The 13,862-nt window shown below is 45.2% G+C and overlaps 1 protein-coding gene across 2 annotated transcripts in view; it reads left to right on the top strand.

Annotated features, from left to right (window-relative positions):
• Nucleotides 1-1,097: 1,097 nt before the first annotated feature.
• celsr2 (cadherin, EGF LAG seven-pass G-type receptor 2) overlaps nucleotides 1,098-13,862 on the top strand; it is a 59,638-nt gene continuing 46,873 nt past the window's right edge. For both annotated transcript variants that reach the window (XM_070902419.1, XM_070902418.1), the window contains exon 1: nucleotides 1,098-4,638. In XM_070902419.1, coding sequence (XP_070758520.1) covers nucleotides 1,098-4,638 — 3,541 coding nt within the window. The remainder of the gene's footprint in view (nucleotides 4,639-13,862) is intronic.

Raw genomic sequence — 13,862 nt, 5'->3', positions numbered from 1 at the left:
TGCGACCTCTCTCATATGTTAAGAGATCCTGACTCCTCAACACCCCAAACTGAGGGTGAGGGTCCCTAAAATGCCTCTTGTGATCCAGCAGTGTACATTTCTATTCAGATTATACTGTTATCCTTTTACTGCTCCAGTTTTGAAACAGGATCTGGATGAAACTGACAAAACCATGAACTAACTGGTGAACACACGGTCATTAGAATTGGTTTGCTTGTAGACTAAATTTAAATTGTCCTCTTTTGGTAGGTTTTTGAACACAACAGGCAGCCAGTGAAAGAACAACTTCAACACTCTCAGTGGGTTAAAACACTCAAAACCTAAAACTTGAGGAATGTCTGCCAGTTAATGAGTAAACCCTTTTTGGAGGTGAGGTTTGTCACTGATGTGCTGCCACTAGGCCTACATAATCTCCAAGATCTCTCTCTCTTTGCCACTTTAAGTTTTGAGTAAGTTTTACTCTTAGACTAACAAAAACTTTACTGTACAGATCATTGGTGGTTGTGAACGTTGCATTACGAGAGGTATCATTCAAACATGGCAAACCCAAAAAATACATAAATATTTGTCAAGGGAACTATATCTAATGAAAGTTGTTTTCTGTTTATAAATGACGCTTTTAGGAAGTTACCATTTATCTCCAGTCAGTGGCAGGGTTTCTGTCAGGCCCTCAGAGTCCTAACAAAGCTGCTCTCTCTCTCTCTCTCTCTCTCTCTCTCTCTCTCTCTCTCTCTCTCTCTCTCACTCACACACACACACACACACAGGTTTATGATAATGAGGAGCCTCAAGGCGCACGGAGTGTCGGAGCCATTTTCCCATTCAAGCGGAGTTGCGCGGGCGGTGCGGAGGTGCTGCTGCTGCTGCTGCTGTTGTTGCCGGCGTGTGTGTGTGCGAGTGAGTGTGTGTGAGCCGCTCCGGCCAAGGTTACTGCGGGTTTACCTCCTGAAATCAGCCGGAGAGACCGGAGAGAAGTGCGCCTGCTGAGAGCATGGCTCCTCTGCAACAAAGGGAAACTCACAGGCGGAAAGTTTAAAGGAATAAGGAGCTGCAGAAATTCCCACTCAGAGACCCGGCGGAACACAAACTGAGGAGCGATGCACTTCGTTAAATGGGATTTGTTGTTGATTTTCTGGTGGTGTAAACTGGTTTCGCTGGCGCATTGTTACACCGTTCACATCAGCGAGGATGCGGGGCCAAGGACAGTGGTGGCCGGCGTGGACCGGGGCGCACGGTGTACTCTGGACCAGGTACTTGCTCCCAAATTCACGGAGCGGTTTTTGGAGAGTGACGCGGCGGCGGGCATTGTGTTTGTTTCGGACTCCGTAAAGTGCCCCTCGCTGCGCTCCAACCCCTTCACCGTGTACACTGTGGCTGACTGCATGGACTCCGGCCACAGGCACCTCCTCACCAGCCAGTACGACGTGCATGTTCACGGTAGGAACTGTTCAAACAAGCGTAAAAGAAAACCTCAGTGGGACATGGAGGTCCTCAGTTTGTTTAGCACCCACAGCCACCACCGCTCAGAGTGCCACCAAGCAGGCTCCGCTTTATTTTCAGTGGGGGGTCTTCTACCAGGAGCCCCGATCCGCTGCAAAGTCACCAACAGCCGTGACTTTTACTTTTCTGAGGGGAACTTGTTTGCGTCTGAGACGCTGTGCTGGAGGCAGGACACACTCCTGGAGCTAGACCTGCTCTGTGATGTACTCACAGGAAATGGACTGAGTGCTAAAGTCAACCCCATCTCAGTCCACTGGCGTGTGGGGCAGGGCCCCTTTAAGCAGGGCCACCTAGGGAAGCTGTTAGAAAAGGCCGCTCAGTCTGATTCAGGGATTGTGAGCAGGAGGAGGAGAAGCATCAACAGCAGCCCCCAGTTTCAGCCTCCCATGTACCAAGTCGCTGTGGCAGAGAATAAGCCAGCCGGGACTCCTGTTGTTGTCTTGAAAGCAGTGGATGTGGATGAGGGGGAGGCAGGCCGGCTGGAGTATTTTATAGAGGCTCTCTTTGATAGCCGCTCCAACAATCTCTTTGCTGTGGACCCAGCCAGCGGTGCGGTGTCCACTGTAGAGGTGCTGGACCGGGAGACAAAAGACACACATGTGTTCCGTGTGACCGCGGTCGACCACGGCACACCTCGACGTACGGCCATGGCCACACTCACTATCACAGTCAGTGACACGAATGATCATGACCCCGTGTTTGAGCAGCAGGATTATAAGGAAAGCATCAGGGAGAATCTAGAAATAGGCTACGAGGTGTTAACTGTGAGGGCCACAGATGGGGACGCACCTGTTAATGGTAACATCCTTTACCGTTTCATCAACGGTAACGGGTCCAATGATGTGTTTGAGATTGATTCGAGGTCTGGTGTAATCCGCACCAAAGGTCTGGTAGACAGAGAGGAGGTGGAGGCCTATATGCTGGTAGTTGAGGCAAATGACCAAGGTCGTGACCCCGGGCCCCGCAGCGCCACAGCAACTGTTCACATTGTGGTTGAGGATGACAACGATAACGCTCCCCAGTTCAGTGAGAAACGCTATGTGGTCCAGGTGCCAGAGGACATGGCCCCTAACACAGAGATCCTGCAGGTCACAGCCACAGACCAGGACAGGGGGAGCAACGCTGTCGTTCACTTCAGCATCATGAGCGGAAACACCAGGGGACAGTTTTACATTGACGCTCAGACAGGAAACATGGACCTGGTGAGTCACCTGGATTACGAGGCGAACAAAGAATACACTCTAAGAATCAGAGCTCAGGATGGAGGACGCCCTCCGCTGTCCAACATCAGTGGCCTGGTTACGGTGCAGGTGCTGGATGTGAACGACAACGCCCCCATATTTGTCAGCACCCCGTTCCAGGCCACCGTGCTGGAGAACGTGCCGCTGGGCTACTCCATCATCCACATCCAAGCGGTGGATGCAGACTCTGGAGACAACTCCAGGCTGGAGTATCTCCTCACTGAAACCACGCCAAACTTCCCTTTCACCATCAACAACAGCACAGGGTGGATTGTCGTGGCAGCCGAGCTGGACAGGGAGAGTGTAGATTTTTACAACTTTGGAGTGGAGGCCCGCGATCACGGCTACCCTGTCATGTCCTCCTCCGCCAGCATTAGCATGACTATTCTAGACGTCAACGACAACAACCCGGAGTTCACTCAGAAGGCATATTACATGCGACTGAATGAGGATGCAGCCGTGGGGACCAGCGTGGTGACAGTGTCAGCTGTGGACCAGGACATCAACAGCGTGGTGACCTATCAGATATCCAGCGGAAATACTCGCAACAGATTCTCCATCACGAGTCAGAGCGGAGGAGGGCTCATCACACTGGCGCTGCCTTTAGACTACAAACTAGAACGCCAATACGTCCTCACTGTCACTGCAAGTGATGGTACGCGCCTTGACACCGCCAAAGTGTTTGTTAACGTCACCGACGCCAACACGCACCGGCCTGTGTTTCAGAGCTCACATTACACCGTCAACATCAATGAGGACAGGCCTGTGGGCACCACTGTCGTGATAATAAGTGCCACAGACGAAGACACAGGCGAGAATGCACGCATCACCTACTTTATGGACGACAGCATCCCTCAATTTGACATCGACGCAGACACGGGCGCCGTCAGTACGCAGATGGAGCTGGACTATGAGGACCAGGTGTCCTATACGCTAGCCATAACTGCTCGGGATAACGGCATCCCACAGAAGTCTGACACCACCTACCTGGAGATACTGGTGAACGACGTCAACGACAACTCCCCCCGCTTCCTCAGAGACCACTATGTGGGCTCCGTTATGGAGGACGTGCCGGTGTTCACCAGCGTGGTCCAGGTTTCTGCCACTGATAGAGACTCTGGGCTCAACGGCCGCGTCTTCTACACCTTCCAGGGCGGAGAGGACGGCGATGGAGATTTCATAATTGAATCCACCTCCGGCATTGTTCGCACACTGCGCAGATTAGACAGAGAAAATGTGCCTGTATACAGCCTGCAGGCTTTTGCTGTAGATAAAGGTGTTCCCGCTCTGAAAACACCAGTGAACATCCACGTAACAATCCTAGATGTGAACGACAACCCCCCGGTGTTTGAGAAAGATGAGTTTGACATAATGGTGGAGGAAAACAGCCCCATAGGCATTGTGGTTGCACATATATCGGCCACAGATCCAGATGAAGGCAGTAATGCACAGATTATGTACCAGATAGTGGAGGGAAACATCCCAGAGGTGTTCCAGCTGGACATCTTCTCTGGAGAGCTGACTGCATTAATAGACCTGGACTACGAGACGAGGTCTGAGTATATTATCGTGGTCCAGGCCACCTCTGCCCCTCTGGTCAGCCGCGCCACAGTCCACATCAAACTTGTCGACAAGAATGATAACATACCCATGCTCAAAAACTTCCAGATCATCTTCAACAACTATGTGACGGAGAAATCAAATAGCTTCCCCACTGGAGTGATCGGACGCATCCCTGCTCACGACCCCGACGTCTCGGATCAGCTCCACTACAGCTTTGAGGTGGGAAACGAGCTGAACCTAGTCCTCCTGAACCAAAGCACAGGAGAGATCCAGCTGAGCCAGGCCCTGGATAACAACCGGCCCCTGGAGGCCTCCATGAGGATCTCAGTGTCAGGTGAGACTGTTAGATAACTCTCTGTAATTGCAGACTCCACCCAGTGAGTAAAAGGGAGCGCAGTGTTCCTACTCTTTCCATGTCCTGTCTCTTCATTTACATTTTCGCTTCACTTCACCAGATAATGGAAGTGATGATGACTTAAGTATGTCTTTCTTGGCTTCAGTGTTCCTGAGTGATATCCCTGTAATAGAAATATTCATGAAGGAGGATTAATATTCACTGCAGGATATTTGTAAGCCACTCCACCCCCGAAAAAATCCACGTACCAAGTCACAAAAGATGTATTTAAGAATCTAAATTCTGTGAGGTAAATTGTTTCATTTGGTTAATGTTGGGGGGCTTCTGTAATTGTTTTTGGACCCCTCATTAAGGAGCTTTCTTGTGTACACAAGCCTGATTTGGCTCGTCTATTGTCGAGGTTTAAATAGCTGTTTGTCTGAGCACGTCTGTATCCTGTGGGATCCACACTCCAGTGGGCAGACCGATCATGCCACATAATTGTCCGTCATGCCCCCCCCACCCCCCCCACCCACATACAATGAAAGACCTAATTCAATTATGGTCTATTTCTATAGATTGTTAGAGTCAGAATTAAGAGTTGATGTTTTTAAAGTGTTGTATTGTTTGTCTAGCTTGTTTTTTCCTGTTCTAATTTGACAGAAAGGCTGAAATTTAAATTGGATGTTGGTTTGATAACAAGAATCGGTCGCAATGTAAATCACTGTTTGGTCCACTGTTATGAACTTTCACTATGTGGTGAGAAGTGTGATGTAGATCCAAAACAAGCCTGGCACTTCTCTGCTGTTCATGCTCACTGCTGGTGTTGTCTTTCCTAACCTGCATGTCTTAAACCGCCTGTGCTCCCTGCACCTTTTTAATTTTGCATGCCTGCACACATTACAAAGTTTTATTTGCTCCAAAAATGTGACTGAACTTGAATTTCATCCACAGAGAGTGGGGGAGTGTGTTGTTGTTATCCTCTGTTGGAGCCTATTTGACGCAGTGTGATCTGCTGTAAATCTGCCTTCTCTTTGACCTTGGGACACAACCTAAGAGAGAAGGAAACAGAACCGGGGGATGTTATTAAGAGATTGGACATCAAGGTTAAACATGAAGTCAGATACTTAACAAGAACAGTCGGGATTAACGTTGGGAGGAACCTTGGGATTTCTTTGATTTGACTGAGAGACAGTGGAAGTGTTGATTCACTGACAGCATTAAGTGCTTTCTTTTTGTTGATGAGTTGACACTGAATAGCAGATACTGTATAGATAGAGTGCGTAGTCATTATAATGGATTGGATCTGAGCTTTGCCTCTCTGGAGAACAATAGTGAGCTGTCGATTCAGGGGCAGGCGCTAGAGCTCATACCAGGCTGTGGTTGGGGGCAACAGCTGTGACTCCACCAAGGACCAATTAGAGGTGGTGTCTCCCCAGCGCGTCCCGCACCTGCTGGGGTTTATGTGTCAGCACCCTGGCAGGAGACAGAGGGAGGCAGGAGGACAGAGAGGGGGAAGGGGTGGAGGGTTAAATTGTGGTTGTGTAAACTGGGAACATGTTGAAAATACAGTCATACTGTAACAGAACAGGAAAGTCATTAGACATTAGACTGTTGGAGGAGGACATGGGGTTGGAAGATGAGCTCCTCCAATAGATGCTGCTGACCCCAATTTTCAAAGGCTTCTCCCTCCAGGGACCTCCCAAGTCTTCCCATTATCTCTCTCTTTATGCTGCCGTTTAAGAGGCCCCTTATGATGGACGATTTTTGATGGGCTCTTTTGTATGTTGTTGGACTGTGATTAACATCGTTTCTGAGCGCCGCTCTTCACACTGAAATGGACGCAACGGTTCTAATGTAGCTTCACTTTGCTTCAAGTTTAAAGTCTTCCCGATGCAGTAGCTTTGGGAAGGTAACCTTTCAAAAATCCACAGATTATGATGATCTTCTTAAAGTTGAATTCAGGAATATAATCCATTGCATTGCCCCAACTCCCTGACGTACAGTAATTACTTTTCAGATAAAACTGGACCTCACTAACTCACTTGTCTTAAAACATTTTATAATATGATGTAAAATGATCTACATGAGTTCCACGAGAGTTATCATCCCATAATCTCACTAAATCTCTCTCAGTAAAGAAACTATATTTTAATGTATTTAAATGACCAATCACTTTACATTATTAACAAAATGTCATCTTTTAATCCCTATATTCATTGAAATACCATATCATATCTTCAACACATAACTATATATACTGTTTTGTGCCTGATACTGTTTTTTTCAGCAGCCCATAGACCTATTCATAGTATTTTTCAAGATGTTAAATCAAAATTATCAACATGTGTGTCTTTAATGTCAGAATATTGCTGCTAGTAATATGAGAGTCAAATTTCACTTGAATATGTATGTGTTTTATACATCAGTTGAGATTGTTGTGTTTTCCTTTATAATTATCTGAAAAGCTTTTCAGTGTGTATCAGTATCTAAAATATTGATGGCAGATAGCAGCAAAGGATTTGAATAACAGTTAATTTTACAGATGTGGTCAGGTGTGTTCAATATGCTCATTGATTCCTCATACTCATTGATGCTTGCTCATAAATATGAAGGTATTTAAATAGAATAGAAGCATTTCTTTCTTCCAAACAAGTTCATTATTTTGACTAATCTTCTCATCAGAGAATATTGCTATTCAGATTGGCACTATAATCATTCAAAAACATAAGCAGGCACTTAAAACCCCATCTGACAACCATATAACCCGCCGATCCTGCTGCCTTATTGTGTATTGGCTGTGTGCACGGGCATAAATGAGTGATTATAACCATTTAATTATGTCAGCCAGTTATAGAGTCAGATTTACTGCAGTGGTGTGCGGGCATTCGTCCTGCCTCCGTACTAAATGGGAGGATGGAGAATGATGAACTCATATCAGGGTGGTGTGTGAATCAATGAAACTGATTTCAGGGATCTGTTGAATTGTAGCTCGAGTTTCTGCCACGTTGAGCACAAAACTGATATATGTGATGATATTATTCTTCATGTGTCACGTCTGTGTCATGAAGGGAATTGTGGGCACAGAGTGAGAGGCTGGTTGTCGTCTGTGGGATTAGATTTGCTGCATCTGTATCCTGGGATATGTAAGACCAGTGTTGACATACTCAGGGGCTGATGTACTGTTCCCAGGCAAGCGTGAGCCTGCATAAATAGGTGTTTGCATTTGATGGCAAAGATTTTTTCCTCCTGCTTTTCTTTCATTCTTAAAGCCCTGTCAATATCCCTATAGAAAGTATAGCTAATCCTTCATTACTCCTCATTTCCGAGCATGTTATTATGCCTGGTAGTTTGAATATGAGGTCTATTTGTTGTATCTTTTGTATTATGTTGATTCCTGTACATTTCTTGCTCTATAAAGGGACTCTGTAGGAGGGACACCTCCTGTGTGGCAAATGTACAATATATACATTATTACAGCTATGCCATCAGGACACTTTGTCCTTGTAATCAGATCCTGAGTCCAAGCCAATATCAACCCCCATGCTCACTTCGCAAACGCCGATGCAGAGATTTAACAGGCAAACACGCCTCCACAACTAATGATGGCAGTTTGATTCAGCTCACATCACACTGCAGGTTGTACCGACGCTCAAATTACATGGTGGACAGCAGATATTTTTTCTCCCTGGTCACTGTCGGGAGTTGAGACCCTTTTAAGTTTGAAGTGTGAGTCTGAAGTGGCTGTCGATGCTCCAAGGTTAAAGTACTTCGCTGTCGAACTTGTCTGAGCCAAACTTGCTGGCATTCAGCCCAACTAACTGGAGCAAACAATGAATCCGCTTATGTGTCAAGTTTTTTGTTTCTTGAAGCTTATTTGGTCCTTTTCGATAACTTGTTTTAGATATTTAGATACTCATGAGATGCGTTTCTTTCCAATCAGATACCGGATAGATGTCAGTATATGTGTTTTTATGTTGTCTTAGACCCCCTTTGCCCCTGCCCTTCGCAATCCTTGCATAAGATAATGCTACAAGAGTGGAATTTTAATGGAGGAGCCGCTCTGCTCCATCACATACTGTATGAGTAAGAGCCAAGACATTCACAGCCAGCGTAATTTCATTATAATCTATTAAACCTTTAAGCTGTCTGTGGGGGGACTTTCTCAGGGGTTTGTCTTCTGTAACATTAGCCCATCAAGCTGCACAAATCTGGTATATTTGTGTGTGTGTGTGTGTGTGTGTGTGTGTGTGTGTGTGTGTGTGTGCGTGTGTGTGTGTGCGTGGGGGCCTCTAACAGCTGGACCACTCTGATTGCTTTTCTCCTCGCTCGCCGTCATATAATCATTTCACTCAAGCACTCGAGTGTACCTTGAATTTCTGTGTTCTTTATGGTTGATGAATTTCTGTTTTCCTTATGGTTGATTCATAGGACTCAAAGTCACAGCTTGCAAATGCTCGCCCGTGTTTTGTGCGACCAAGAGTCATCCGTAATGCGCTCCTTTCATTCTTCGTGCCTCCCTGGCTGGTGTTAGTCACACTTGCTGGCTTGCTTGGAATGTTTGTAGCACTGTTTCTCTTCTTTTAACGTCACCTATCACCTTGATCCTGTTTCTCTTTCCCTCTTTTTGTTTGCCTGTCACCATTCCCCATTTTTCTCCTATCTACCCGGGTCTATAGCTCTCACCCTTGTAACCTCCACTGTTCCCTCCCATCATTTCAAGCTCCTCCACCCTCCCTCTTTATCCCCCTCCTCCTCTCTCTCTCTGTCTCTCCCTCCTTTGACTGTTGTCCCCCCCTCTCCCCTGTGAAAGGAAGAATGCCTAAGAGAAATGCTTTGTTAAGCACCCAGTTGTCATGGTGAACCCAGCAATGCCTGAGAAATTCCTTGTGGGTGGGGACAAGGGGTAAGGTCCCTTTTGTGGACTGAAGATGGGGGGGAGGGGAGGCACATAAAGTTCTAAAGAGCAACTGTCCCCCTCTCCCCCTTTCCAGTGAAGCATGTTAGGCTTTCTTTGGACCTGTAATGCTCCGGGACGCACTGACCTGCAAGCATTTTTACAGGACATGCAGCAAGTCAGCCAACACCTGACCGCAGTTATAAACTTTCCGTTTGCTGTGTTTGTGAAGGGTAAAGTCTAGTCTTGCATGTGACAGACTTCAGAGGCGCCTGAGAGTTGAAAGCTCACAGTGATATGATAGTGTTGTCTTTAAGCTCTTTGGTTTGTGACACAGATGCGCTCGGAGTGTATCCGATTTCTTGCTGCCAGCTAGTGTCTCAGCAGCAGAACATCCTCCCGTGGGCCTTGCTCCTCTACGCTTGGTTGCATTGAAGGTCCAGAGGAGGTAGGGTGAGGAGGAGGAGGAGGAGGAGGAGGAGGAGGAGGAGGAGGAGGAGGAGGAGGAGGAGGGGGGGATGACATCATCTATGTGTTAGGAGGGGAAATCGTGTTTGGGATTAGGGCTGGTGCATCGCTGGGGTGAGACCTTACGGTGCTTGCATATATCTCAGCGTTGTCCTGCATTGTCCTCACTATCCCAGCAGACAATGGGAGTTTGCTCTGTCTGGGGCGCCCCCCCCCCCACTCTGTCTTTGTGTCCACTTGTTTTCCCCGGTGCTGCTGTCTTCACAACAGTTTCACCAGGCCTGTTAGTCATCCATGAATTATCCTATTTACTGTACAATCTGATGCAGACATATATAATAAAACTCTAGTATACAGTGATTCCCAACCAGGTGTACTTTGATTTAAAAAGATATATCCCCACGTTGAGTCAGCTGAAACACCAGGTGTTGCAGTTGAGAGCATGAAAACTAGTTACCAAATCAAGAAGAGACAACTAAACAGTTACAAACAACTAAAAGTAGTAGTAGAATGGTTGAAATATCTAAAAGTAATGTATACATGGTGAAAAAGCTAAAACAAAATACTGGATAAATGATGTAAACACTAAAAGTAATGTGTAAATGGTTGAAATTGTGACTAAAAGAAGTGGATAAACAGCTAAAAGTCTGGATATGGTTGAAGTGTCAATCTTCGGCCACTCCAAGTGCGCTGTGAACGCAAACTTGAACAAACTGACCTAAACATGGACAGTTCTGTGGATGGATGTTTTTTAACAATATCCAGTTTATATATATTAATTAATAGTGTTCAATAACATCAGCTTAAAATCACTTTAGCTTAATACATGTGGAACCTGACGGGTGGTGTTGATGAAGGGGTACTTGAGTTCATCTGAGTAACTGGTCTAGTACTAAAGTATTTTCTTCTTCTCTTGTAGTTACAGTCCTCCACTGGAGTACAGAAATCACTACAAGTACATGCTTCTCACACTGTGAACGTGACAGATTATGTTTATTTAACAGGCCGTTACCTTTCCGCTACATTGCGCTCATTTAGTATCGAACCAGACCAGAGATTTCACAGTGACCTGGTTTCATATGCTTCAACTCTGCCGTGCAAACTGTCAACATTAGGCTGTTAGACACGAGGGTGAGAGGTGTGACTGGTAGAGGTGGTGAACCGTAGCGTGCAGGAGTTTGAGATGTTTCATCACAGTCTAATTTATATTAACACTGACAGGAGGGGCGTCAGGGCAACAAAACAGATGGTTTCCTCACGAGCTGCTACAGTGGTATGATTGTGCTTCCACAGTTTGGTGGCTCTCGTGAATGAGAGTGACTATTTATACTGTTTGATGCAGGTGGATTCTTCAGGGTTTGTTTGTTTTACATTTATTGATCTGAACAGTTTTCCAGTTTGTCTTTCCCAAAATAATTTACTTGTGACGGCGTTCATACATGAAACTGTCAGGATAAGTTGATATAATAGCCCTTATGTTTTTTTTATCACTGTTATCAAACCTGGAATACGGCTTTCAGTTGTTGCCTGCTCCGTTTTAAAGCTTCTTAATGAATGACAAAGTCGTTATTGTGCTGCTTGCTGCTAAGCATCCAATATCTATCAAATGGCTTTTGCTACGTTTGAATAACAGCCTCATGCTTGGTCACGTCTCTGCATGCTAATGTCTCTTTACTACCGCGCTGACAGCAGTTTTCCTTTTGATATGCAAATGTCCTGATTGGAAGAGTTCAGATGCTTTTATGTGGCTCTAAAGCTGCTTCACTACAGAGGAAGAATCCGTGGAATGTCCTCTTCTTGTGGTTTTTAGATGCAGCAGAAAAAGTGTCATCAGGGGATGCTGTGGCAGGGTCCGCAAATGAGTACAAATGGCCTCTTTCCAACATAGTCAGCTTTCCTCCTGAATGGAGAAATCAGGAGAGGGATTGTGGGTTTGCTCTGACTCCTCTGGACTGAAATCCTTAGGCTGACATTGAGCTACACAAGCAGTTTTCATTATTGACTTCACAGGCACTGTAGGAATTAGGCGTTCATTCAGTTGTGTGTATCATTGCAGCTGATCTTTGTCCTTTTTTTCTAACTACTTAAGCTTAATTGCTCTGTAGAAGAAGATAAAACAGCTTCAAAAACAAGGTCAGAGATGTGCGAATACTTATTTAACCTTTATGTTTTTCTGTTCTGAAACAAATGAGCACACACAAACATACATACACATGGTGGAATTGATAATTGCACATTATGATGCTCAGTGTAATTTGTGTTGCCTGATAACGGCCTTAACGTTTTCCAGATACAGATAACAGCAAATCTGCTGCGTAGGAGTTTGAGCATGCTGTCCATTCACTCCTTCGAGAGTTGAGATTAGCAAGTAGGTTTTCTGTCGTACACGAGCTGTTGGCGCTCATATGTGTTTCATGTTGTGGTTCAGCTTTTTAACAGTAGAACCAACAATACACTTCTCAGCCTGGTGGAGGTGAGGAGCTTTATTCCCTAATCAACCATAAATCCGTCTCGGTCTGCTGTCGTTGTGTTCTGAAAATTCATCAAGTCGAGGTTGTTCAAGAATGTTTTTGGTGATTAGAGAAGCTTTAGCGTTGTCCCAGCCCTCCCAGTTTGTTTTACCCTCTAGGCTACTAATTTCCCAACTACCTTGACTTCTAAAGCTAGGCAATTTAGTACTCATCAATCATATTAATGTCTAAATTAGATTGGATAATTGCAGATATATATTTTTTGTGTATTTAAAGGCATTTAAAGTGCAATAGCAAATAAATGTTTAAATTTTAAACCTGGTGTTGCTGTAAATTGCTGATTTATCTCTTTATCTCTGTAAATACAGTATATATATATCCAAAAAGTCATTTTTTTCATATTCGTGTTTTTATACAAGCTGACCCTGCCCCTCATACAAAACCCCACTTGACTGTTAACTTGTGGTTTGTAGCAGCTCGCGGAGTGACATCAGTAGGAGGTGTGTGTTTGAATTTATATTGGCAAAAACTTTGTTAAAAGAATAGTTTAATAATTCGGGAAATACGGTCACTGGCTTTCTGGTGGAGAAGATTTATACCACTTTCACGTCTGTCTGAAGCTGCAGCCGGTTAGCTTAGCTTAGCTTAGCACAAAGACTGGACACAGGGGGAAACAGCTAGCCTGGTTCTATCTGAAGGTAACAAAATCCACCTAGTAGCAACTCGAAAGCTCAATAATTAACATGTTATATCTCATTTGATACAAAAACTGAAGTGTTCCACTTGGAAATTCGTCACATTACAGAAGCTAAAGAAGCTCTAACGTTCATTTCACTGTGATGTTTAGGAGTCAGAAGGCAAACAATAGGCCGTAGCCACCAGTGAGGACACTGAGGTCTTGTTTGTGTTTTTTAAATCTGATTCTTAAAAATGTGCTGTTTTAGATTTAAAAAAAATGTTTTGGTGACTTAAGGATTTAGTATTGTCCACCAGAACGATAGACAAGGCTTTGAAACAACACTCAGATGACAAAAAAAGAATAAGATAATCAGAATAAGATTTTTTTTTCTTCAGAAAATTTTACAAAAATTAGTTGGTGAGTCTTTGCTGGGGGGAATTTGGACTCATCACCTAAAATCCTGACTGTGTCCCCGGGTTGAGCCTTGGTCCTTGCTGGGAAGCTTTTTTTTATTTCTGTTGGCTTGATGGTGATGTAAGCTGCTGTGGGTGGATGGAGGCCTGGCAGGAGTCGTTAGAGTATTTTATGCAGAGCGTGGTGGTGGTGGGGTGTCAGCTTCAGCCGTTGCTTGTCTAGTGGGGGGTCAGGAAGAGGGGAGAAGGGGAAGTGGGGAGGGGGGGGGTTTGGGGTAATGAGATGAAAAATCTGT

Source organism: Enoplosus armatus, chromosome 3, assembly GCF_043641665.1.
Source record: "Enoplosus armatus isolate fEnoArm2 chromosome 3, fEnoArm2.hap1, whole genome shotgun sequence".
NCBI lineage: Eukaryota > Metazoa > Chordata > Actinopteri > Centrarchiformes > Enoplosidae > Enoplosus > Enoplosus armatus.
This window is presented reverse-complemented; position numbering and strand designations above follow the sequence as displayed.